This window comes from Terrapene carolina, unplaced genomic scaffold (assembly GCF_002925995.2).
Source record: "Terrapene carolina triunguis isolate 2854851 unplaced genomic scaffold, T_m_triunguis-2.0 Scaffold192, whole genome shotgun sequence".
NCBI classification, from domain to species: Eukaryota; Metazoa; Chordata; order Testudines; family Emydidae; genus Terrapene; species Terrapene triunguis.
The window spans coordinates 15,931,089-15,958,323 of NW_020664543.1; the positions used below are offsets into that span (position 1 = coordinate 15,931,089).

Here is a 27,235-nt window from a genome sequence, read left to right on the forward strand (position 1 = left end):
ACAACAGTGAAAACCCCTGGGAATGAGCTGAATGGCATTGGCCAGGGGGGTTCGACACAGACCAGTGACTCGGTAAGAACAGCATAGCTGGGGTCCCCTGGCTACTGCCTCTCAGTGGCTTCAGATCAATCTGCTCAGTTTGCAAGTAAACCACTAGCTTCTCTAACCGCTCGCCCTCCAAACTCAACTTGGGATCTGAGAGTCAAGCTGGGTTCTTTCCATCCTCGGTCAGAACTTGGTTAACAGGTGTGCTGATGAGACAAAAGAGAATCCAGCTCATGCTCCCAGAGCTGTGCTGGCTCTCCAGGGCTAACAACAGTAACAACCTGTTTCAGTCACTAAAGTCAGCAGTGGCTGTTTGTATGTAGTCACTGTCCAGAGCGGGACCACACATATCAGTCCCATCCTCTGTGTACGGATGGTCTTCACAGTCACGACACTGGTATTAGAGAGAGGGTGACAGTGACTCCCATAGTTCCACACAAACCCTGATCTGTTCTCTGAGAGGAGTCCTGCCACGGAAGAGCAAACAATATTCTACCAAAAAGTGAACGGGCATCAGAGATATCAGGGTCTGAAATGTACATTAAAGGAAATTACATCCAGGTGGCCAGATTCTAGTCTCGGATCTGAAAAGGCTACTGGAATTATTCTGGATTTACACTGCTAAAATTGAGACCTGGGGACTCAAGAGTTCCTAAACCACTTAGGAGCCGACATCATGTTGATTGTCAGGGGGCCTTGGGCTCCGAACTCACTGCTAACTCACCTAGGCATGTTTGAGAAGGTTATCCTAGATCTACTGCTTCAATCTTGCTGTCTCCACAAAGCAACGTGTGGCATATTGGAAAGGGGCTGTTAATATTTCATTGTAAAGACGCAGGGACAAAACCTTTCCCCTTGGCAGGAGGAAGGGAGGGGAAATGTCCCATGACAGATACTACTGGTTTATTCTTAATTCTGGAAGATGCTCAAATATCTTAGGGATGGGCACAATACGGGCACCTAAACAGAATGGATTTGGCTCCAACCCCAGAGGGTTATTAGCATTTCTAACCTCCATTCAGGCAAAGAAGAATACCTGTTCCAGACCCCCACGCAGCAGCAGAGTGAACGGGTTCAACACCCTGCAGTCACCTCCTTTCCCTTCCGCAATGGTCTAACGTATTTACTAGAAAACACCAGTATCACTCGGGAATGCTGCCCTGCGCCGACCCCTCTGTACCTAGGGCACCGTCCACATTAAGGAAATCCACACGTGCGCTGCTACATCAAGGGAGTTATGCCAGTATCAAGCCCGAGTGTGGATGTGCTCCACCGATGCAGAGTGGGCTTTGCACCTGCGGTAAAGTACGTCACTGAATGATGGGATCAAGCTATGTGCCCAGCTTTGCATCAGTGCAGTGTCGCTAACTGATGTAACCACACTGAGATAGTAGGAATTTTCTTAATGCAGGCCGCTACTCCGCCCATTAATTCCTCCCTGCCCCTCCAAGCCACGTCCCTTCTCCATCTCTGCCATTGTCACACCATCCTCATCCCATCACCTTGTCTCACTCTCTTACTCCCATTCTCAATTTTCAGAGCCCTGGATAGTCCATCTCTCCCCCCCCCCAATTCTCTATCGCTGTTACCCCGTCCCCCTAGCCCAACCTCGCACTGTTTCCCCCTCCCCCTCCATTACACTGCTCTGTTCGCTCAGATCTGGCAGGGACAGACCAGGGGAGGTGGAGTGGGGGTGAGGAGGCTCCGATGCGCATTCCCAGGGCTGAGCCGGTTCTGACTGACAGCAGTGCGCAGAACCAGGCATGTCAGCACACTGTACAGGGCCTGAGGGGGGCTGTAGGCACCTGGGAACGCCCTGACTTTGTGTCCCTTTTGGAACAGGCCCCAACCCCATGTCTGGGGTGTTTCCAATCACGCCTTTCTTTCTCTGCCCCCACCCGCCCCAGGGAATTAATTGTGGGCTTGTATGTGAACTATTAATAGGGGATATAGCCCTGAGATTTGTTTCCCAGGGACTGAGACTTCTCTGACCACCTTGGACTCTACGGGGTGGCCAGGCCTGTGAGGGAAAAGGTCTCCTGAAAAGCCACAGGTGCAATAAGAAAAACAACCCCTAGCTCTTACATAGCACTTTTCAATCAATAGCTCTCAAAGCACTCCACAGGATCATTGCCCCCATTTTACAGATAGGGAAACCGAGGCACAGGGAAGTAACGTGACTTGCCCAAGGACCCCCTGAACCCGGGACAGAACCTAGCTCTCCTGAGTCCCAGTCCACTGTTCTCGCCACTTGGCCAGTCACGATGACAGGCCTGGCAAGGGCCTTTGTGCAAAGCGCTGGAGGCAAAGGCACTGCAGAGGGGTGAGGTATCTGGGAGGCAGGTGCATCTCAACGGGCAGCTGGGGAGATGTGGAAGCAGGGTTCGTGGGGGGCAGAGGAGAGGGAGTGTACTGCTTCCTGCTTCACTCTCAGTGCTGCCATCTTTGCCAAAGGGGATCATCCGAACCGTCTAGTCTGACCTCTGTGGACCTCCCCGGTCAGGAGCGGGTGGAGCTGGGAATGAGAGGCAGAAGCTGGAGCATCTGCTCTCCCTGACTCGTTGGGGGTTATTCTGCACCCAAGATTGGGGTAGGGAAGGGTGGAATTTCTTTAGAAACTGCTAGAGAAGCTAGAAAACAAGCTGTGGTGCTCAGAGTCTCTGGGCGCTAGGGGTTCTGGAGAGTCCAGATACTCCAAGCCCCTCTGTATTCAGGAGGAACTCGGTTAGGAACAAACAGCTGGATTCTCAACTACTCCTGTCCCGTACTTGGGGCAGGGATTTGGGGGATAATGTGGCTTCATGTTCCCCTTATTCTGAGGCTATTGCTGGGTCTGCCTGGTCCCCAGTATAAACTAGAGCAGCCTCAGGGCTCCTCTGACTTCTACTTCCCACCGCCCCTGGGAAACCAAGAGCAGACAGTGTGGTGTACCCCAGGCAAGCCTGACACACTCCTCTTGTCAGTGTAGAAACTTCACACCAGCTCTGCACCAGCCAGAAGGCCTCCTGCTCCAGGGAATTCTATGGGGGTGTTTCCAGCCTGTGTAAGGCCCTTTTACAGTACCAGTGCAGTGCGCGCGCGCGCGCACACACACACACACACACACACACACACGCTTTCATGCAGCTGAGACCTGGCCCAAAGAGTTTCCTTCCCCCAACATTTCCTGCATTCCTGGAAAAGCTGGTGATTAAAAAGGCCCGACTAATTCTCACCCTTACCAGCCCTAACCACCGTTTCTCGTCCAACAGCTGCAGATACACACAGGGCCCTGGCTAAAGGAAGATTTCTAAAAAGCCTTACATTGCCAGATGATTCAAAAGTTAAATTCCCCAGTGGAAACCACAACAGCCTGTTTTGGTCAAGTCAGAGACTTTTCCACTGTGATTAGCAACACTGGTAGCAAAAGCCGGGTTGCTGTGGTTTAAGTAGTGTTTCCTTTAGACCTGCTCTGAGCAGGGTAAGATGACCTGGGACTTAAAATTCCGGCAGCAGCCCCATCTATGGCTCAACATTACGGCTACCATGGAGCTGAAGTGGTGTTAGCAACCGAGGGTCGTCTTTGCAACACGTCCCGAGCGTAGTCAAGGCTTATGAAGAAGATACATTTTATTGATTCAAAATTATTAGCATCTTGTATACAAGATCCAGACTGGCTCTGGGGCAATCTGACCGGGATTGTATCTAGGAATAGAACTGTTTTTCTTGTGATCCAACAGCGGGAACTGAGGTGGAGGGGCCAGCCCCATGTCCCAGACACACTCCGGGTCTGGTTCTCCCTTGCCTTGCATATCCCTGGAGCCCAGTGCAAAGCAAGAGCGTAGCGCACTTCTGTCGTGACCAGGTATTGTTTTACACCCACTTTGCACTGGTGTCAATGGTCACACGAGGCGTGGGCCGGTGGAGAGTCAGGCCAACTGTGTTCTTGGTCTTTCTCCCTCCCCGCCATCCCAGTCCCTGATACCTTCATCACTGTCAGCATGGCAGTCTCCTCGGGATGCACCGGCATACACTGGGCGATTTGCTGCAGCCGTGTGTAGCGCCTGTAGGGGTAGGTAAGGGTGTGGCTGCCGCCGCAGCGCCGAGGCATGGACAGGTAACCGTATTCCGCCATCTCCGCCATCTTGTCACTGTGGGACAGTGAACAGCAACGCTGCAAACTCAGCCAGGTAAACAGCAGAAAGCCTCCCCGACAGCCCAGCTCCAGCGCACACTGCAAAACCGAGCTGGCTTCTGGAAACCAGGCTTTCTATCTTCGTAAGTCACCATAGAAACAAAAGCCTCCTGCTGCCACGCCCCTGTGTTACCAGTGACCTGTGATGGGGAAGTAACTGGGTGTGTGGCCTTTATTGCGGCTTTAAGAGGGACAAAGAAAGCCTGGAAGGGGTATGGCTCTTAAAAAACATCCTGCATGTTTGTAAACTAGACATTGCTAGCTTGCCTATCCTGTTTTTCCTGTGGACAACTGGAGACCTGGTGAGATCCTGACAGCTGAGACACCATGAAACTGACGCTTGATTGGTGAGAGGGGAAGTGACTTTTGTGCAGCCTGTTTAGAACGACGGGCACATTTTTGTTAGCATCCATTTAACTCAAATCCTGACAAACACTTGGGGGAAAAGTGGTCTTTGTTAAAGTCTCAACACCTTTCTCTCAGCCCCTCATTTATGTGCTGAGAAAGCTCCCAGATCCCAAACAAGTCCCTCCAACAAAACCAGGGACTTGACATTCCTGATCTTTCTAAGGAGAAAGAACAAACAAACAAAAAAATCTTTTCAGGGACTAGCTTCTCCTTGCAGGTCACCTTCAAAGGATGTTGAAAGTGACCCCTTCCAGGGATGCTACCATGAGCGTAGCTCTCCTGGCTGCTACTGCTGGAGCCCCACGCATGGACACTGAGCTAGCTGTGAACTCCATGAAGACCACAGGGACAAGGAAAAGAAGAGACAGGAGAGGGAGCTGAGGAAGGGACAAGGAGCCTTGAGGTGGGAGGGACAACCTTCTAGTAGCAGGAAATTCTTGCAGTTGCCTGTGCATCCATACAGTAACACGGTAGCAGTGGGGAGAGGGGCCTGACACAGCTGGGATTCAAGGCCTGGGTATTAGGCAAAGAGAAACACTCACCCCTCAGGACAACCCATTGGACTCTTTGGGTCTCCTCTTATTCTCCTCTGACCTATAGAGAGGGGCCCAAGTTGCCAAGCTGGATCCAAATTCAAAACTTTCTCCAAAGTCTGGATCCAGGTTTTCGGCTCAGCCTGCTGGAGATGGGGCTGGATCCGAACGGCTCCAGAATCCAGTGAGTTCAGGTCTGGATTTGGGAGCATCATCTCTACGATTTGGGGCTCACAGCAGTGAGGGACAAACCCTCTGGCTGGAGCCAGACGCAACATGGGCAGGTGCCAAACAAGCTCCTCCCACACACACTTCACTGCAGACCTGGGCATCTCCCAAGCACACCCCACCAGTCATTCCACACTACGGGGAGGGCTCAGTCCTGAGACATGCTCTGCACCCTCAGCTCCCATTATTTTAAATGGGAATTGGGGACTCATCAGCCCCTCCCAGGATCAGGCCCTTTGCGAGGGACCCCATGTGCAGATGGGATGAACTCAGACTCATTTTCATTTGTGCCAGAATAACCCAGGGCGGGGTCTCCGGAGGAGAAAGGCCCATTTCCCCAAGCCAGGGAGTCACCATCACTCCAGCACTGGGGTCTGTGAGATTTGCTCATCGTCAGGCTGCTGAACCACAGACAAAGGGAAACCTACACACACCGAGAAGTCCCACAGAGCGATGTGCAGAGCGGGGCGCAGCCTGGGGACACCCCCAGCTCACAGGCCCAGGCTCAGTCCCCAATCTGGGTTGAAAGCGCAAACCACATGGCAAACCCCAAAGGACGTGACAGACACACAAATCCAGGGGCCCAGCAGCAGAGGAGGCTGGAGTCTGAGGCCCGCCTTACTGATGGTAACTGACGTTGTGTGCTTGGCCTGTGGTGCATCCCATTAGAGGGGGCTGTCTGCCGTAGCGCGGGTCTAATGATCAGCGCTGTCAATCCGGAGTGGGGGTAAGGGAGTGGGTCTGGGGCAGAACCTGGCCCATCTCAAATACAGCAGTTAAAAGCACCCAGGATCTCTCACAAGAGGAAGATCCATGTGAGTAGCTACCATGACAACAGATCCAGAACAGGCTTCATCACAACTGGAGCCAAACAAATATTCCCCCCCTCAAACTCTTCTGGTGTCTAAAGGCCAGTTTGACTACGAGGGGCTGTTTCTACGCCCCCCTTCCCATGCTTTATTTATTTATCTATCAACTTCCACCCTCACATGCTATCCCCTAGGATCAGACTGGACCCAGTTTGTACCATGATTAGTATGCACGTCACCTAGGATAAAAGTCTATAAGAGAGATCAACAGTCATGCTTCAGGGGCAGAAGCCAACTGCTACCCGTTCAGAATTACTTAGGAAGGAACTGTCCCTATACCAGTCCACTGGAGGGTTCTTGCAATTTCTTTTGGAGCATCTGGTACTTGCCACAGCTGGAGACAAGATACTGGACTAGCTGGACCATTGGTCTGATCCACTAGGGCAAGTCCTGTGTGCCTACGATGCCAAAGAGGGCCTGACCCCTGGCTGGTCACATAATCCTGCTTTGCTGAATAGCGAACCCTATTCTGCCCTAGGACTCTCCTGCAGTGTGGTACCCTCTCCTCGGGACGGCCTGCGGGGTACAGAGCACAGCTTGTCTGTATCTGAGAGCAGCGCTACAGAAAGGTCAAGACACTCCACCAAGGGAAGTGAGATACGTCCAGCCGTGCTCAACTAGCCAGGAAAGGGGGTGAGTCCCTCCCAACTGCCCCTCCACAGGCTCAGGCTCTATATTGCGTAATGACTGGGGCCGGGCTGATAACTGCCCATCATCTGTACGCAGCAGGTATCAGGTTGCCCTATCAGCAATCCCTGTGGTGAATGCGTATGTGCCCGAGCTCTTCGTGTGGGCAGGGATAAGAGCCCCCCTCCCCCCATCTCTCTGGCTATATACTCACTACTCAGACCTGCTCTCCTACCGTTTGTTATACTGGCTTGGGCTGAGACACTGCGACTGCATTATCTCCCTGATCATCTGACTGCTGGCCTTCGCCGAGCCCCCAAAGTGGATCTGCACCTTCTCTATGTCCATGAGCATCTTGGAGTGGATGCTGCGCAGCTTGCCAAGGCCCACGCTCTTCTCCAGCTGGAGCGCATCCAAGCGAGGGAAGGGCCTAAGCCCTAACTTCAGACTGGGGCGGAGGAGGAGATGCATTCAGAGAGGGGAAAGGAAAGGAGAAGTCATACGGTTACCCAGGGCTGGGACGCTGTTAGAGCTAATCCCCCAGCCTTGCTCACACGACTAGTCCCGTGGGCTCTAACGGGGGCTGCTCGCATGCGGAAGGGCGGTAGGATCGGGCCATTATACTGTTTGGGGAGTTGGATGAGGACCCCGAGGACAGGTGAGCCGGGCTGTACCAGCCCATTTGAGTCCTGAGAAAGGTGGCTGAAACCCCACCCCAACAGCACTGGAGACTGAAGTCCTCTAGTCATCTGCAAAGCAGTGTTAGCAGCAGAGCAGGCTTCCCTCATGCAGATGAGCCTCGGCCCTATGCAGCCGCGACCCCTCAGATCTGAGAGGGTATTCCACTCTTCAGGAGTTACTCAGCCCTTTCCCTCCCCGAGGAGACGTCAACCAAACGGGGCCACTTGTGCGGGGTTCTCTCCTGTGGATACATTCCACGGGGCTGAGATCCCGCAAAACTCATTGCACACTGGCTGAAGTGATTCGTTCTTTCTGCCACAGAAGAGTTTTGGGTTTCCCTGTTCGAGTGACGTGGGGCTGGGCATCACCCAGCAGTGAGTTTGGAGCTGTGCTCAGGCCCACAACCTGCTATCGTCACAGCTGGAGGACTTACAAAGGTTTTATTGTGCAGGGTTGTGAGGCCGAGGGGAGAAAGGGTCAGTTAACTCCTTGCAAATGTCTGCATGGCCAAAGTCTGCTCTCACTGACACCAGTGCAACCCCCAAGGAGATCAATGGGGTTGCTCCATGTAAGATCCTAGGGACATCCCCTGACCAGGACTTTCGAACAACCAAAGCAGTGGTCCCTAGAGAACCCATCCCAGAGTTTACACTGAGCCCAGCCTGTGCTGGGGCAGGACCTTGGGAGTTCAATGACTGCTGTGCAGACACTTAGGTACCTCATCTCAGTGCCTTGATTTGTAATCTGGGACATAACACATAGGTGTCCCTGAGAGCAGTACTGGCCCCTATCCAATTCACAACAGCGTGGATAAATTCTCCTCCCCCTCTCGATGACCCAGCAGGTGTATGGATTCCAGCTCTGGGCTTGGAGAGAAAGGAAGCTGCATTCATCGCAGCAGTACAAGGCTTCAGTGCATCGAAACCCAGGGCAGGAGAGTGGCCAGTCTCCCTAGGAGAAGGCAGTCAGCCCTCTGCTAGGAAGAGCAGGCCTGCAGCAGGGTGATGCCTACAGCTGCCTCATTGGGGAAAGGGGGCTGGGGGCAGGGCCGGCTCCAGCATTTCTGCCGCCTCAAGCAAAAAAAAAGAAGCCGCGATCGGCGGCGGCAGTTCAGCGGCAGGTCCTTCACTCCTAGAGGGAGTGAGGGACCTGCCGCCCCCGAATTGCCGCAGGTGCCGCCCCTCTCCCTTGGCCGCCCCAAGCACCTGCTTGTTAAGCTGGTGCCTGGAGCTGGCCCTGGTTGGGGGGAACCGTCCCCACTCTGCTAATTCCAAGACAGCCGGAAATGGAAGGCAGGCCTGGGAAGGGCCCCGCCTGGCTGGCTGGTCCAAGCTGCAGTTGTTGCTCCAACCTGGTCAACACCAGAAGCTTCTGCTAGCAGAGGAACCTCTGCGCTGCCACCACTCCCAGTGGAGATGGAGAGCTCTTCCCCCTCAACCCCCGTTCTCTGGTCCCCACCCACACGTGAAGCCCAGCAATAGGAGTAAAGGCCCCTCCCTCCCGCATGCACCGTACCTGCGGGTGTGCTGCCTGACTTGCTCCAGTTCGTAGATGGTGTAGGGCCGGATGGAGCGGTGGGATGGTAACCCCGGCACGGAGGGGACGGTCATGATGGTCCTGGTGAGTCAATAAGCAAAGGGGTCAGGGGAAGAAGAGGAGAAAATACAAACATCCCTGGTTATTAAATCCACTGCCTGGCATGTCTGGGGTTTGCCACATGTCCCCGGAGGGAGATCTCAGCCCCTCATTTGTACATGGCGCATGGTCACATGGCGCTGTAGCTGCCGTCCAGAAGGAGGCGTACGTGAAGCCTGGAGAACGAATCATGGATTGAATCGACCTCTCCCATTGCTGCTCCAGGGCCAGCGCAAGGAGAAGTTTACTGGGCCCTAAAGCATGGATGGGGGTCAGCACCAGAGAGACTCTAATCCCTGCAGTAACACCTTCATGCCCCTCTGGCAGTGTAAAGGGGTCTGAAAGTAGGCAGAAATGGCCCCTGAGAAACTCTCTTGGGCAAGGGGCCTCCCTGACCAGTGAAGAGCTGGGCTTGGGGCTCCATGCCAGCCCCGGCACGGGGTGGGGTCAGGGTCACGTTGGGGGCATGGCCAGAGTGCACTGCACTAAAGCGATTCCCGACTTCCTAGGGACCAGGGAAAAAGAGCTTAAGTTAGAGCAGCTCTTAGGCCGCTCTAATTTACACTGGGGGCTGGGCAGGACTGTGCAAGGCTCCAGAATGTGGGGAGTGCAAAAGGAATTTAAATTTATCTTTGCCCCCTGCCCCCTTCCTCACCTCACCACCCCCGGCCACAGCGCAGGAATGGAATAATTAATATCGGGCCAACTGCATCTGAAGTTTACACTCTGAAACCTGTCACTATTCTGGCGACTGTCCTTGCTTTCCCACTTCAGTGTCAATCAGATTCTAGCAGCTGATATGCCCGAGTTAAAGAGATTAAGGCTTTATCTCATTTGATCACGGCTCTTCCAAGTTTGCAGGTGCTATGAAGCATTCGTTCCGAGCACAGGGGATTGGAGATAGCACGACACAGCGAGTGTCTGACAGAAAGGGTCAGGGGAGGATGAGCTCCTGAAACCGGTTACTTTATAATCCTCCCTTTGTAGCACTTTCTGTGGACAAAGCTCTGCACAGTCATTGATTTATTAGCCTCCTAAGAGGTCAATAAAATATTATTATCCCCCATTTTACAGCCAAGAACATGGAGAGATTAAATGACTTGCCGAAGACCACATACAGAGTCAGTGGCAGAGCTGGACGGGACCCAGTTTTTCCATTTTGTGTGAAATTCCACACAATGAAACATTTTTTTCTGTTCCAAAATGGGGGGGGGGGGAAGAGATTAGAAAACTCCTGCAAAACAAAATTCCATTTTTTGTTCTGATTTGGGGGTTTTAAATTTGTATCCCTTTGTAATATAAAAGAAATTTCAAAACCAAAACGTTCCCTTCTGAAACTGTCGCCATGGAATGCTCCGACACCATCGGAACGCTTTGTATCAGGGGCTTTTTCAAACAGATTTTTTGTCAGCATCTACATCAGGGGTAGGCAACCTATGGCACGCGTGCCGAAGGCGGCACATGAGCTGATTTTCAGTGGCACTCACACTGCCCGGGTCCTGGCCACCCGTCCGGGGGCTCTGCATTTTAATTTAATTTTAAATGAAGCTCCTTAAACATTTTAAAAACCTTATTTACTTTACATACAACAATAGTTTAGTTATATATTATAGACTTATAGAAAGAGACCTTCTAAAAATGTTAAAATGTATTACTGGCACGCGAAACCTTAAATTAGAGTGAATAAATGAAGACTCGGCACACGACTTCTGAAAGGTTGCCGACCCCTGATCTACATGTTTCACTGTCCAAGAATTGGCATTTTCTGATGGAAAAATGTTCCCCTGGAAAATAGCCAACCAGCTCGACCAGTGGCAGTGCTGGGATAACAACACAGTAAGTCCTGGCTTCCAGCTCTATGCTCACACCACTGGAGCAAGGGGTTTACCCCTGGCACCCGAACCGCCCCCTTTTGTGTCCTGTGACCCCGTTGGTTTGATCTGGTAAGGTGGTTCCTGTGAGCTGTAGCCAATGAACCTAATTACTGCAGCTAGTCGCACTTGGGAGGGTTTCTGCACCATAAGGGTTAGAAACTTGCTTAAGATCCAATAGGAAGTTTGAGGGGTGCCCCCAAAAAGCAGCTTCCGAACCCACCTCGGGGACATGTCACCAGTGTTTGAATCACCATGCTAAGGCGCACAGGGGCACAGCAGTGTGAAAACGGTGTACGTGGATGTGGGGGGAGGCATGTTGTTTCCCTCCCAAACATGGGGAAAATACATCACTGCCCCTCTTCCCCCACCCTATTTCTTTCCTCATGTCACTTAATCCATGTCGCTGAACTCAAGAGACCATGAGCAGCGGCTGCCCACCAGCCCCACCTGTAAAAGGCCGCAGCACTCTGAAGAGCCACGTTTACGCCAATAAAACATTTGCATCCATGCGCTCAGGAAACACAGTCCAGTACTTACGGGCCGGGCACCACCATTTCCAGAGGCCTGTCGCAGGAAATGCAGTGGAAATGAGCCATCAGTCTTCTGTTGGGATGAAACCAGACATGGGAATCATTACAGGCTTAGGCCCAGGGGCAAACGGTTTCTTTGGCTCTGTGCTAAGGACAATAGGACTGAATAAGAAGTTACAGAGCCCCAAGCCTAGAGGACCACCGAGGAGCCACAGAGGGCGCTAAGAACGGTGACCTGGGACATGAAATATTTCTATAGCTCCATTGGGTGACCATATCGGCAATACACTGGCCAGGGAACTAATTTTATTCAAGTAACTACGTCGGTATTTCTATGTATTGAGCCAGATCCACAGCTAGTGTGAATGAGCACAGCTCCAGTGACTTCAATGGAACTACCTACACCAGCTGAGGATCTGGCCAGTTATTTGTAATATATAATGATAATAATACTCAGAGTTACTAAGATGAAAGGGGCTGTACTTGGCTTGTGAGCACTTTGGGGCAGGGACTCTTTTTGTGCTGTGTTTGTACAGTGCCTAGCACCCTGGGGTCGACTAGGCCTTTGAGGCGATACAGTAACACAAATAATAAACACCAAGGGCAAAGTGACACATTAACTCCTTCCACACCCCCTGTGAGGTGGGCCAATGTCATTATCCTCAGTGCACAGGTGGGGAAGTGACTTGCCCGAGGTCGCCTCGCAAATCAGAGGCAGGCTCAGCGATCTTGACGCCAACTCTCCTGCGCTAACCACTAGCTGTCATTGCCAGCGTGATTAAGTTTTGTCGTACACATAAACCTTGCACCTGTAACTGCTATGAAATCATTTTACACACCAGGCACTGGGTGTCACACATGTATCGATGGATACGAAATTTACACCCACGTCCACACTTATCATACACACTGGTCTTTTACACACTACACCCAGTCTGCAGTTCTATCAGCACTAAACACACCAGGAAAAATTTGCTTAAAAGCACATGTAACTTGGCACAGAACTGTGATGAAGGGGTGGAATTCGGCACCCACATAAACCTTAGGCAACCCTATTAAAGCTGTGGGGGGAAGAGGGCACAGAACTGGGACCCAGATCTGCACTTTCAGAGAGCAGGTAGCTAAGAACCCCAAACTCCAGAACAATCCTGCTCCTAATCACTCGTAACATTAATAATGCAAGGATAGGATCATGAATCAGCAACCTGTCCTGAGTTGACATGAAAGCGCAATCTCTCTTGCAGGGACTGCATGGCGGCTCTGAACCTGCCCATTTATGTAAAGATCACCCTACAGGCAAAACTGAAATCAACCACATAGGCACCCCTGCCTTCCCCCGAGAGGGTGCCTGATGCTGGGGGAAAACCTGACTCATCTTATCAGAGTTTGTTTGCTTTTATTTTCCACCCCTCCCAGTGGATCTGATGTTAGGTTCAATAAAGGAGAGAGCACACAAGTACATGTGTGGGCTGGGAAGTGGAATCTGGATGTCAGACCCTGTCTGTATCTTACAGAACACGTGGGCCATACAAAACTGTTATTGTGTCATCTGGCTAACAGGGTGCAACAGGACTCCCCAGGTTTCATTTCTCTGGCAGCCCCTGCAGTGTGTGGGCCCGTGCATCGGACCTACACACTGAGCACGAGTGCCCTCTAGTGGCCCTACATAGGGGACAACTCACAACTGGTGGCATTTCACTGTGTTGGTAAAACTCATGGGAAAGTTTCACTTCACTTCTTTCATCCTAGGATCGCCAAGCACTTTGTGAATGTTGACACCGCTTGAGGAGCAAACCCCTGTGAAGTTCTTAAGTAGATATGACACATGAGTAAACTGAGGCAGTAAGGGGCTTCCCCAGAAGACACAATGAATCTGGCCAGAGCTAGGAATAAAAGCCATGAGTCCCAATCTCCCGCTGTAATCGCTGAACCATACACCCGCCCTCACATATTCCTCCAAATGGCTCTGTCTGAAGAGGCAGCGATCTCTGTTATATAAGGGCTTTGTACTGCTGCCCACCACCATAGTATCTGATGGCCTTCCACATAAAATCAGTAGCAACACTGAAGTCCCTAGCGCACTTCAAGAGCTACCAGCTCTTAGGCTTTAAGACAGGATTTTTCAAACCTGTGTAAGGGATTTAGATGCCTGTTCATTTCCAATCCCTTAGGCAGCTTTGAAAATCTCCATCTTCATTGTTAGCAGCCTCCCTGTTCTGCAACTGAGCTTCTGCCTGCAACAGAACGACAGGAGCAAAGAAGCTGGAAACACCTTTAGGTCAGGAAAGTTGCAATAGTATGTGAATAGGCGAGCACTAGAAAAATCCTAAAGCCAGGTCTGCACACATTTTTTATACCACTATAGCTATGTTGTCTAGGAGGGTGATTTTTTTTTTTAACCGACTGTGTTATAGTACAAGCTCTAGTGTGGATGCAGTTATACCAGGATAAAGTTGCCTTATAGTTATTCCCCTTCCTGTATGGAGCAGCTGTACTGGTCTAAGCATATTTATACTGGTATAATTACATCCACACTAGGGGATTGTAGTGCTTTAACTATCCTGGCATGGTTAAAGTGGTACAACTTCTGTATGTAGATAAGCCCCAAGAGAAGTCAACCTGGCTGAGGTTATCCCAGGAAGTCAGAGAGACCAATCCCTTGGTCTACTGTGTTTTCCTAAAGCTGTAGCTGTCCATCTCCGGATGTGCTTACTTCCTAATTCCAGCAGCATCGTCCGCTTCGTACTGCGGAGAGCTCTCCTTCAGCTGTTTCCGGATGGCCTTCCAACGCTCTTCCAGCTGCTGTCTGAAGGGATCTAATTCCAGGCGGTCCAGCTGCAAGGCAATGCACAGTTCGTAAAAGCTGTGTGCGCATTTGTATGCGTGTGTACAAATGGCTCACCAATGGGTTCAAAGGCAGTGAACACCCAGGAGAAGAGAGATGCTTCCTAAAGGGAGACATGGAGGTAGAAGCAGGAGCTGTGGGATGAAGCTAGGCAAAGGAAATCATAGGCTGTCCCATCTCACCCTGGGAAGTTTCCCCTGCTATTCAGATTGGAACAGTCTCTCAAGAAAAGTGGTGGAAGCTCCATCACTTGGGTCATTTGGAATAAGATGGCAGGAAGTGTTAGGAAATGTACTGCAGAGAACCATCTTGGATTGCTGGGAGTGATCTAACACTGAATGGGGCCTTTCCATCTTTACCTCCTAAGGTTCCTAGACCCACCGAATGTCCACAGATCATCTCTAAGTGATGGGACAGCAGCAGGGCACCACTAGAACCACACGGGCAGCACATCAAACAAGGTGGGCAATTCTGCTCAGCCCATAGTCAGGGGGTGTCACAATTCAGGGCAACTACACCTGTATTTCCACTCACTGGCCCAGCCAGGGCACCTGCTCTCTGGCTTCCAGCTCCCCAGGTGTTGCTTCTCCCGCCTCTCATTCCCTTTTGACCAGGGTATTTCCAGACTGCACAGTTCCCTGCCTTCACTGTTTATTTCCCAGCACAGACAGGTTGCCCCAGGGCACCCGCTTGCTTTCTCTTCGGAGATGGTTTGGCTAACAGGTGTAATTGCTCCGGTTATGAGTACCACACAGCTCGTTCTATGCAAGCCTCTTTCATTCTTGAGGTAAAAAGCATTACAGAGAAAACATGTTAAAAACAAAGAACCTCCACGCACACTAATAAGCCTACCAGAGATCACCCCAACCCTAACATGGGCTCAGGCAGGAGCAGTCCTTCAAACCCCCACCAAGGGGCTGCCTTGTGGTTTCAAGTTCACAGCTTCAGCTCAGAACAAGCACCCAGTCTTATGGGGCCTCAGTAGGCCCAGGCCTTCCAACCCTCCCCTAACGACTGGGGCCCTCCGTGGACCAGGGGTCCTGTCCATTGGCTGGATCAGGAAGAAGGCCCTGAGCCAGTTTAAAATCAGGCTATTTACCCCAAATCCCTTTCTTTGTCTGTAGATCCCTGGAGTTTGAACTAGTACACAGCAGCCTGACCAGGGGGGTGGTTTCTCTGGGGATGTTACAACCTGAGTGAATTTGCCTAATCACTCACTGCTGGTCTCCTATTTACCCTTCCCATGGAAATACATACAATCCCACCACAACACACACACAACAACGTTTTTAATACGATGGACCCCAAAGGAATTAACTTAATTCAATGAAGTTCATTTGAGGATATTGCAGGGAACTGTCATTCTGTCACAAGGGATACATCGGTCAGTACTGGGGAATGCAGAGCCATGCGAAACAGGAAGAGAGGAAAACAAAAAGTCATGCCTGGTTTAGCACCAGCATGCTCAGCATTATCACAGAATCCCTGCCCCAAGTAGTTCCTGGTTTAAGGGCTAAATGCATAGGAGGCAGGACACCTTGGGTCACATCCCCTGCACCCTCTGTGAGGCCAGCAGCAGCTGGATGAGATCTGGCCCTGCCCGGCAGGGGTCCCAGATCTGGCTTGGTGTGTGTGACATGGCAAACTGTTCCCTGAGCACTCCTAGCATGCACGACGAAGTCCCCTTGCCCCTGGGCTCAGGGCTGGATCCATTACAGGAGGCAGAAGGAAATGAGAATTAAAAATAAAACACTGCTGGTCGGGTTCCCATGTACACCACAGCCCCTTTGCAGTGCTCTGGCAGCGTGAAAGGGCCTCGCGCGTAACTTTTGCTCACTTGAAGGCCCCAGAGTAATGTAAAGGGGCCCTAGGGAGAATAGGACCCAGGCCCTGCATGAAAACCCCAGCAGTTATAGCAGATACAGTGTTTAGAATCAGAGGGGTAGCCGTGTTAGTCTGGATCTGTAAACAGCAACAGAGAACCCTGGGGCACCTTATAGACTAACAGACGTATTGGAGCATGTGTCTGACGAAGTGGATATTCACCCACGAAAGCTTATGCTCCAATACGTCTGTTAGTCTAGAAGGTGCCACAGGACTCTTTGTTGCTGTTTACAGTGTTTAGAGCGGACCAAGCTCCTCATCCCGTCCTGCTAGAAACTGGGCCAAGTCCCTTCCCCCATTTGCCCTTCCTGTGGCTGGCAGCTGGCTAATGCACTGGGTGGGGCTGTGAGTCATGCAGAAGGCACTGGCTCCAGCTTACCTTGGAGTCCATCTCCACCAAGATTTTGTCGAGCACTTTGTGCCAGTCCTGCTCCTGCCCACTCATCTTGTTCACCAGATCCTGCATCATCTTATTCAGCTGCTCCGTGGTGGCATCAAACTGGGTGCGGCTGACTTTGCCAGCCAGGGCGATCTTGTCTGCTTTCTGGCCAGGGGGAGAAAGGAGAGTGATTGGGAGGAGGCGGAGGGAGGAAGAACCTCAGCTTGATCTGGGGCACAAGAGAGGCATTCCACCCAGCATTCCCGTTCCATGGGGCCCCACGTGAGCATACAGCTCCCCCTCTCTACTCCCCAGAAAGAGACACCTCCCTCCCTTCACAATCAAGGCTTTGGTGCTCTGAGTAAGGGCTCCATTCTTCAACTCTATCCATTTTCTTTCTCCCCCCTCCCTTTTGCCAACTTAGATCAGGCCCTTCCTCATCAAAGCAGATGCTGCCACAGCATTTTAGATGGCTGGCCTGGGTCGGCTCCTCACCGATACCCCAGGAGGACTCTAGCATGGACCCTCCTCTTGCGTACTCTGGTATGGTCAGGAGTAGCTGCAATTGGAGCTGCGGGTACTCAGCACCTCTGAAAGCTCAAGGTGTCTCATTCAGACACTGAGCAGCTGAGACACCAAAATAAGGGGCCACCACTGACAATTCCGGCTGCTGTGTAGGTAATGTAAGTGTCACGGTGTGCGCGCGACAGGGGGAGTCTCCTTAAAGTTGCATTTAGAGGCTGTAAAATGCTAAGTAAGCATGGCTAGCACCTTTCATCAGTAGATCTCACAGCAATTTACAAGGTGGGTGTCACTAGCCCCATTTAAAAGAGTCACAGAGAGGCGAAGGGACTTGCCCAAGTCCCACACAGAAGAGCCAGGAACAGATCCCAGCTCTCCAGCCTGGGATCCTAGCCAGGGGACCACACCACCTCCCACTGAATAGAGAGCCTAAACATACATCTCCTGTGCCTGTGAAAGAAACCACGTGCGTCTGTCCCACCCAAGCTGGTGCTGCACACCCTCTTACCACGTCAATTTCTGTCTCCAGATGCTCCTTGTCTGCTTTCTCCTTTTCCAACTTCTCCAGTGACTGGAAGAGAAGCTTTACAGAACACAGAAGAGGCAGAGATGAAAACCAGTCAGAGAACGGGGAGGCTGAGATTACTGCACAGTCCTTGTCATTACCCAGACCACCAGCAGCACCTGCACGTGCTCCCTAGTAGCCTGAGACCTCTTGGGGCTCAGATATCTTGAGTCATCACTAAACACAACAGCAGGGTGGTGAAGGGGGCACATCTGGGCCTAGTCAGTGTAAGAACCTGCAGACAGGAGGGCTGTCCATGTGCTATTCCCTGTCTGCCCTTTGATCCCCTCTCCAGATCTCCTCTCTCTCAAGAGGGCGCTCACCTACCAAGACTCACTGGGCGTCAGGCTCCTCGTGTTTTAATGCCTGTGGTGGGTGTCATATTTCTGGGGTCAGTCTCTGATGACAGCCTCAGCAAATCCTCGGTGTATCATAACAGGCAACTCAGTGGCATGACTCAGTCTCCTGCAGTACTTGATGTTGGACTAGGAGAGAGCGGCTCAGGGGCTAACAAGTCCAGAGCCACCTACCTATCCTCTGTGCTATGTAGAGCCTCAGATGAGTTGGGTTCTCCCAGGGCAGGAGACAGGATCCTTTGTCTCTTCTGCCCGTCCCTTTGTTTTCCTTGCTAACGAGCGTCCACGATGAGGATGCACAGTGCTAAGAGCATCCCTGATTACCAAGCAACCCAAACCCTTGATGAGTACAGGCAGCACCTTATCCTCTAGCCAGGCCCCCTGCCGTCACTTACAGAGATATCTTTCTGCTTCTGCCGATGGTCTTCTACAAGGTTCCCTGTGGTGGCATTGAGATTCTCACAGTCTCCTTGCACCTGGAGGATGGTGTTTTGGATGCGACTCAGCAGCTCTTCGTCCTGATTCAAAGGCAATGGAGGGGAAAGTGAAGCTCTGTAGCAGATAATTACTGACAGACACAAAGCCTTCGAACCACAGAGCAGGCCTGGCATGGGCAAGAGGTAGGACGCCTCATCCCTCACGTGGAGGGCTCTCTGCTACAGCTGGGAGAGCAATTCTCCAGGGCCCAGCCAGTGCTTGGCTTCACTTCTGAGGCTGCCAGCCGTCGATGTGCTTTTGGTGACACGGACACCTGCTCACTTGCACATGGAGATCTGGATCAACAGCATGCGTCACACAGGCCACTGAACAAGTCACTTACATGGCATCCATGGCAAAGATTTTCAGCCACTACTAGTCAATTCAAATGAGTGACCTCAAGGTGACAGGCTCCATAGAGAACTCTTCACCAATCCCCAGTCCCCCTTGGGCAGAATGATATATGGGGTATCCAGGACACATCCCTTCCTGCTGGACACAGTCCAGATAAAAAGTGGTTCCCAGTGGCAGTCGAGGGCCTAGAGATCTGTGCCAGAACCCACGGGTTGTACTGGAACTGGCTAAGTATGAATCTGTTTGATTCCCTGAGCTTTCCTTTTAGGAGTGATATTTACAACATGCCTAGTGCTGGCTATTGTTTTTGCAGACTCTGCTTCCAAAAGAGGGTGCATACTCCAGACATGCAAAGCCAGCACTTGTGTGTGTGCACTGTCGCTGCTCACCCTAGTCTCAGATCCGTTTGTGCAAAACGAGCCTGTGCCCACTTTTGCAGACACAATTAGCTACTGTGACTTTTAATGTGAAAGAGAAGCTGCAGCTGAATAGTTGACCCTAGGAATCATTCCAGCATCTCCTGGGACCCGGCTCAGCTAGCGGAAGGCGCCGCCATACCCTGCCATTCGGATCAGCTAGAAAATGACTGCTGAAATACGACCACGAACTTTTCAACTCCCAAAACATTTCCCATACGTTGAGCAAGTAAGGCTCACAACCCCCAGCCCCAAGACATAAGTATTTTTGTCCCCGTTTTACCAAACAGGAAACTAAGGCATGGAGAGGTTATGTGCCAAAACAGTGATAGGAAGAGAACTCAGGAGTCCTGGCCCCAATCTCACGCGCAGATCTCTAGATAGATCATAACATTGCATCAGTTCATCATAATGGGGCTCTGACACAGTGAAGAATGTTACGGTATCAGTGTCATAAGGCCACTAATGTTGTCCCACACAGGAGATCAGACACCAAGAGCGGCAGGAACGTAACTCTGCCGCCCACATCCACACAAGGACTGGGCTGGCCTCGTTCTCCTCTCTAATCTCAGGTTCATCATTAATAGCAGATGTTCTGTGGGATTTACTAATGCGACATGGGGTCACGTGGAGCCCAATTCCCCATTCGGTCACGAACTAGGGTCTTCTTCCAGCTCTGCTGGTGCTGATCTGAACGGCGTCAAGCCAGAGACGGGATAGTCCCTTTATGACACGGGTGCACGGTTGGAAGGGGAGGGAGAGAGGTGGGCTGGACTGTCTGGCTTGCAAGTTGCACATAGAACTTGTGCAACGTGTGTCTGAGGGCAGGGTGGGAATCTGCGCAAAGCTAGAGCTACAGACCGCAGAGCAAACGGAGGAATGGAACCCTTGTGATTTGCACTGGACTCAAACTGCTACGCCATTATCCCTGTTCAAATCCCTGCCTCCTCTTCTTCTGCGCCATTCTGGTGAAGCTGAGTGCTACCGGAAGAAAGTGACTGCGTTGCCCTCAGCCTGGCACAGGACAGCAGGTAATGAGCAAGCTGCATCACATGTAGAGCTCTGCTAATCATAACCTGCAGCATACTCTGCTAATCCGGTCTTGGAATCCCACACACAGCTCTACCAAGGCACCTCAGCCCCAACCTGCAGCACCCCCTGCTATGCCAGCCCCGAGGGCATACCGTTCACACAGCTCTGGCAATGCACCCAAGCCCTGACCTGCACCCCCACCTACTGCAGTCCTGGGACTTCACACAGCTCTGCCCATGTGCCTCAGTCCTGGCCTCCACCACCCCTGCTATTCCAGTTTGCAGCTTCTCTAGAGCAGAAACCACGAGCCATGCTGAACGCTGGGATGGCTTTGTAGGGCTGGGCATGAGCCCACTAGGCAGTGGGAAGACACACAAAACTCACTCTGACATGTGACCCCTAAAATCAGGATTTGAGACCAGGCCTGGAGATGAGGGATCAGGGCACCCACCCCCCAGGCCAGCCAGCAGGTGTAAACCAAGGCTAAACGAGGAGCCAGAACAACGATGGGCTTCCCAGGGAGCCGGCAGCGATCTGCTCCTGCGTAGCGTGCAGCGCAGAGGGGCTGAATTGGTCACAGTCACATGACTCCCGTGTGCAGCTCTTCCCGTGGGCTCTGCATTAGGAGCAATCAGCATGCCCTGGGCTGCCGCCTGCTCGTCCGACTCACTGCTGCACTGGGCTGTGGACCCAGATCCCAAAGTATCCAGTCTGAACCATCCCCTCACAGGGCTATTGAAATCCTCCATCCCTCGCTTCCCCCAGGTACTGCATTACATTCACAGCTTTAGCTTGGAAGTCTGGACAATAAAGCAGGGTGTTTCCCTTTGGCCGGCCTTACCTGGCTCCTCAGCTGCGGCCTCTTTGCTGGCTTGCTTTCCGCGTGCCTCGTCATGAAGCTGCTAATTAAATCCTGCAGCTGTTCGTAGCGTTTGAACAGCTGGCTAACCTGCTCGCTGACGTCTAGGCTGCAGGCCGGGCATGTGCCATGCGGCGCTGCCTCCCCAGGCTCCGGGCTAGTGGGCATGCTCATGGATAGCAAGGTGGAGGAGGAGGCCATCATGTTCTCTATGATAGATCTAAGCTTGTCTAACTGTAGGCAGGGGAGAGAAGGAGTTGGGTTTGAAACAGGCACCGCCCAGCAGAATTTCTCTGCATGCTAGGGCACCCGGGCGACAGGTGCTGAGCTCTATCAGAGAGGTGTCTCCAGCACCCCATTGCTGCTGGCCAGCAGGGATATTAGCAATGCCCGAGGCAATACATTCTGGCCAAGACTCCAAGGATTTGCCCATGCATGGATGGGCCCTAGGCTACCTTCTCCAGTTAGCAGCTGCTGAAGCAGTGCTCCCCCTAGAGGCTAGACCTAACTGCCTTGGAGTCTATCATTAAGGTCCCTATCTTGGGCCAGTCGGCACAGACTGGAGCTCTAGAAGTATTGCAGAAGATGTACTGGCTGGTACCTGAGCAAAGCATCTTATTGCTACCAGACCAAGGAGTTGGGTCTGGCTCGGTTGCATAAGGCAGCCCACTGAACTGCCCCCAGGACAAGCTAAGAAACAGCCGTGTCTCTACCCTGCTTCCCCTCAGATAGCAGAGCAACGCTTTAGCCTACAGCGAGCTTTAACAAACCTGCTGCATTCCGGGAGGCAACAGCCTGGGGATAAGCACCTCCTTGGGGCACTACCCAGGGCTGTCATCTCCTACACCAGGGGTGGGCAAACGTTTTGGCCCAAGGGCCACATCTGGGAATAGAAATTGTATGGCGGGCCATGAATGCTCACAAAATTGGGGTTGGGTTGCAGGAGGGGGTGAGGGCTCTGGTTGGGGGTGCAGGCTCCGGGGTGGGGCCAGAAAAGAGGAGTTCAGGGTGCAGGAGGGGACTCTGGGCTGGAGTGGAGGGAGTGGGGTGCGGGGGGGTGTGTGAGGGCTCCGTCTGGGGGTGAGGAGTTTGGGGTGTAGGAGGATGCTCCAGGCTGGGATCGAGGGGTTCAGAGGGAAGGAGGGGGATCAGGGTTGGGGCGTGGGGAGAGGATCGGGGTGCAGGTTCTGGGCGGCGCTTACCTCAAGCGGCTCCCGGAAGCAGCAGCATGTCCCTTCTCCAGCTCCTATGTGGAGGTGCGGCCAGGCGGTTCTGCACGCTGCCCCGTCCACAGGCACAGCCCCTGCAGTTCCCATTGGCTGTGGTTCCCGGCCAATGGGAGCTGCAGGGGCGCTGCTCGGAGCGGGGGCAGTGTGCAGAGTGGAAAACCCTGGCTGCCCCTACGCATAGGAGACGGTGGGGGGACATGCCGCTGCTTCCGGGAGCCATGTGGAGCGGCCCCCGACATTGCTCCCCGGCTGGAGTGCTGGAGCGGGGGAAGCCCCAGCCCCTGCTCCCCAGCAGGAGTTCGAGGGCCAGATTAAAATGGCTGGTGGGCCGTATCTGGCCCGCGGGCCATAGTTTGCCCACCCCGTCCTACACCAATGAAAAACGCGTCCCCAGCTCTGGAGGGAGCGTCCTGCTGAGCTCAAATGCCCCTTCCTTCCCCTGCAGGATCCAGGGAGGGAGGCAGCAGTTAGTGAGGCAAGACGCCCTTTGGAGCCCATCTAACAGCTTCAACCCACTCCACAAGGCGAGGGCACTGGCTTCAAGAGGAGGAAATCTGGAGACCTTTGTACTGAGCAATTGTCCGACATCACAGGGGAACTGGGCAAGCAGAGATACTCAGAGTTACCACTGCGCCAACCCCAAAGGGCAGCTGTTTCACAGCAAGCCAGTGAGCAGCCCGTCCTCTCGCCTCAAACCACCTGACCTGTTCCTGCAGGTAGAGGGCTGTGTCAGTCACCGACTGCTCCAGCTTGGCTTTGCCATGATCCTGCTGCTCCTTCAGCTCCTGCAGCTCTTTCTCTATGTCGTGCACTGTCGATCTGGACCACAGAGCCAACAACAGAAAGGGTCATTTGCTGAGCAGAGGTGCTGCCATGGGGCTTGGAGCACGGAGACAGGGACCAGCACCCACCCAGCACGGGCAGGTGCTAACCCTCCGCTGTGCCAAATGCAGGTCCCCTGAAGTCAGCCTTTTTAGCCTAGGGCTGAATTTGGCCCCTGCCATGGTTGCTGGGAGGTAACTCTGTGGTTTAGATACTATCAAACCACATAGCAACACACAGTCCATACAAGGAATGCAGCCGTTCTTACGGCTCTGTCCAGCTTCTTTGATGTGGGTGAGGTGGGAACGTAGAGCCAGTCTGAGGCACATGCGAAGACCAGCTGCAGGGGTCCCTCTGCTTTGAGGAGAGGCGAGGAGGGGTGAGGTCTTGCACTGTTAGACTCTCTTCCCCTTCCCAGCATTCTCCTAGGAACCCCTCCCCTCCAGCATAATGGCCCAGTGTTTCCCTCACTCCCTCTTGAAAGATGACCTGGTGAACAACAATCCACTCCCCAAACCAGCTGGATCTTGACATTCCCTCCCACCCAGTAATGGCAAACCCCTTCCCCCTAGGGTGACCAGACAGCAAATATGAAAAATCGGGACAGGGGGTGGGGAGTAATAGGAGCCTATATAAGAAAAAGACCCAAAAATCGGGACTGTCCCTATAAAATCGAGACATCTGGTCACCCTACTTCCCCCCCAACTCCTCTGCCCCGGGTGCCAAAACCCTCTCACAGCCACTTAGCAATGTACCTCCCTGCCCTGCCCAATGTCCCCCCCTAGGTGTGCTATTCAGGTTATAGATGTTGGCCTGGCACAGAGCCCTGCAAAACCTAGAATCAGGGCCTGGAGCCCTTCAGTTACTACTTCTACTTCTCTGCTTTCAAGCAAGCCCAGTGGTGTATACACAGATTTAACACAGTCCAAGTCTCTGATCGGTCCAGGAGGGATACATGGCTGCTCCCTGCAGTATATTAACCAAGTGGAACCATGGCTACTCTGCAGGTAGTTCTGTTTGACGAACCATGGCATATGGGTCACCTGTTACAAAACAGTTCTACATGCACCAAACCCTTTGGGAGGCTGGGAATGAGCCTAGCTCATTTTTAAGCCAGCCCTAGTGGGATGCGGGCTAGTTAGCACAGATGAGCCCTATAGGTTATGCAGTTCAGTCCTGCATAAGTCCTCCAGAACGTGGACCAGATGCTACAGCTCAGCCCCATCCCGGGGAATGGAATAGGGACAGCATTCTCGGTCGTGACGAACTACTTGGGACCGTGAGTAGTTAACTGTAGTTCAGTTCTGCATCAACTCAGGTCTGAACCTGGTGAGACAGAACTAGATATCACAGCTCAGGTCTACATGAGGGATTCGGATCAGAAACCTTAGATTGTATGAAAGTATAACAAACGAGGCACTGGAATCCAGCTCTACAGCATAGGTACGAATCCTCTGGAGTCTGGACCAGTATTAGAGTCCAGCTTTATTATAGAATCATAGAATATTAGGGTTGGAAGAGACCTCAGGAGGTCATCTAGTCCAATCTCCTGCTCAAAGCAGGACGAACACCAACTAAATAATGTAACCTGTCTGATAACAGGCCCCTGTTTTATCAGAGGCCAGCTCTACAGCTCGTGGGTGAATCCTGTAGGACCAAGGCTTGTTGTTGGAGCCTGTTGCATTAGCAGCAGAGATGCACACATCCACAGCTCTCTTCTCCTCTTTTTACCTGAGGTAACCTAACTGCAGGTTAATCTGACTGGATCCCTCCACTTTCTGATCTGCTTCTGTTGCCACCTCTGCTTCAAGGACATTCTGCAGCTTCCTTACCTAGAACCATGACAACCGTGAAAAGTCAGACTTCAGGCACACATCTGCCTGCAAGGACTTCCTTCAAACTGGCTGAATAACTTCCCACGCCCCCGGCCCCAGTGCGTGTGCTGGGTTCAAATACGGCTAAATGCAGCCCTGATGTAAGCAGATGACACTCTAATTATTTCAAAGGATTTGCATCCACTCATATCTGAATTTAGCTCAGTGTATTAAACACAAAAATGTGATACACACACACGCTCGCACACACACACTTTTTGGAGTGAATCTCAAAAAGAGGGGATCTTGGACTAACCTATTCAGTAGCTAGGAATCTGCACACTGTCCCACTCACCCAGCTGTCCTCTCCCTTCCAAAATGCCCTGAGCACAGAAAGCAACAGGGCAGTCTAGTGTACATCGTGACAGAAAATAATCCTTGGCAAGACACAGAGCAGAGGTGGGCTTGGGTAGGACTGCTGAAGAATCTGGGGCTCTCTCTGCAAGGGGGCTAGGTGGGGAGGAAGCCTGGAGCAACCTGTTCTGAGGGACACAAGGGCCAATCTCCCACCCCCTCTCCTTTCCAAGGGTTTCTCCCCCACCTCATACTGATCTTATTATTGTTCTTAATATTCTGAGCGTGCCGAGAAGCCAATGAGTTCAGGGAACCGTTGTGTTGGGCACTTTACTAAGACACTGTAAGAGAGTCTCTGCCCTTAAGAGCTCACAGTCTAAATAGACAAGCCAGACAAAGGTGGTGGGGGGGGATGAATTAACCATTGTACATGGATAATACTGGGAACAGCTTAAGGGCTGGATTCTCCAGATTAAGCAGCCCCTGGATAATTCTCCCTTTGTAGGGGGACTCTCCACCAGCGTAAAGCTGATGGAGGCAACTGTGATGCCTCCTGCACTGGCATCCCTCTTCTAATGCATGGGAAGGGAGCAGGCGTGTTAGGGCTGGCAAGGGGTCATAGCAGATCCAGGCTCAACTCCACCTGATTTTTCACTGGTGTAACGTCCTTGAGGGAATCAAGCCCTAAGTGATTTGCTTAAGGTCATAGAGGCAGTCTGTGGCAGAGTCTGAAATTGAACCCAAAGGTCTCCAAAGTCTCAGTTCAGAGTCTTAACCACACTATGAAACAAGAGGGTTGTTCACCACTAATGCCGATACCACAACTCCACAGCCTATAGCACATGTTCGGACCCTGGATGATACAGTATCAAAGTCCCTGTCTCGCACACCATCCCAGCCAACCACAGTGGATTTGTTACCATTGCTGATTCCATGGTTAGGTTACAAGACAGCACACCAGTTGCTCACCTTGGCCTTTACATCTTTCATGTCTTCTGCTGTGGCCTTCAGGGAAGACAGCTGCTCCATGAGGTCAGCAGGCATGCTGGAGAGGTTCTTAGGGACTAGACACCACCACAGAAATACAAAGGAAGCACTTAATTGATTGTGTACATAAGAACGGCCATACTGGGTCAGACCAATGGTCCATCTAGCCCAGTATCCTGTCTTCCGACAATGGCCAGTGCCACTGCCAGATGCTTCAGAGGGAATGAACAGAACAGGGCAATTATCAAGTGAGCCCTGTTGTCCAGTCCCAGCTTCTGGCTGTCAGAGATTTAGGGATACCCAGAACATGGGGTTGCGTCCTGACCATCTTGGCTAATAGCCATTGATAGAGCTATCCTCCATGAATTTATCTAATCCTTTTTGAACCCAATTATACTTGTGACCTTCACAACATTCTCTGTCAACGAGTTCCACAGCTTGACTGTGCGTTGTGTGAAGAAATACTTCCTTTTGTTTATTTTAAACCTGCTGCTTATTAATTTCATTGGGTGACCCCTGGTTCTTATGTTATGTGAAGGGGTAAATAACACTGCCCCCATTCACTTTCTCCACACTATTCGTCGCTTTATAGACCTCTATCATATCCCCCCCAGTCGTCTCTTTTCTAAGCTGACCAGTCCCCGTTTTTTTCCCTCTCCTTGTACGGAAGCTGTTCCATGCCTCAATCATATTTGTTGCCCTACTCTGTGCCTTTTTCAATTCTACTACATATTTT

At 52.1% G+C, this 27,235-nt stretch overlaps 1 protein-coding gene across 1 annotated transcript in view; it reads right to left on the reverse strand.

Annotated features, from left to right (window-relative positions):
- QRICH2 (glutamine rich 2) overlaps positions 1-26,556 on the reverse strand; it is a 31,205-nt gene extending 4,649 nt beyond the window's left edge. The window contains exons 1-12 of the mRNA XM_026654576.1: positions 26,482-26,556; positions 25,076-25,176; positions 23,227-23,341; positions 21,276-21,527; positions 18,551-18,673; positions 17,743-17,817; positions 16,713-16,877; positions 14,318-14,439; positions 11,612-11,677; positions 9,081-9,182; positions 7,132-7,332; positions 4,010-4,175 (exon numbers count right to left, since the gene is read on the reverse strand). Of these exons, the coding sequence (XP_026510361.1) occupies positions 4,010-4,175; positions 7,132-7,332; positions 9,081-9,182; positions 11,612-11,677; positions 14,318-14,439; positions 16,713-16,877; positions 17,743-17,817; positions 18,551-18,673; positions 21,276-21,527; positions 23,227-23,341; positions 25,076-25,176; positions 26,482-26,556 (1,563 nt within the window). The remainder of the gene's footprint in view (positions 1-4,009; positions 4,176-7,131; positions 7,333-9,080; positions 9,183-11,611; positions 11,678-14,317; positions 14,440-16,712; positions 16,878-17,742; positions 17,818-18,550; positions 18,674-21,275; positions 21,528-23,226; positions 23,342-25,075; positions 25,177-26,481) is intronic.
- Between the last annotated feature and the right edge of the window lie 679 nt (positions 26,557-27,235).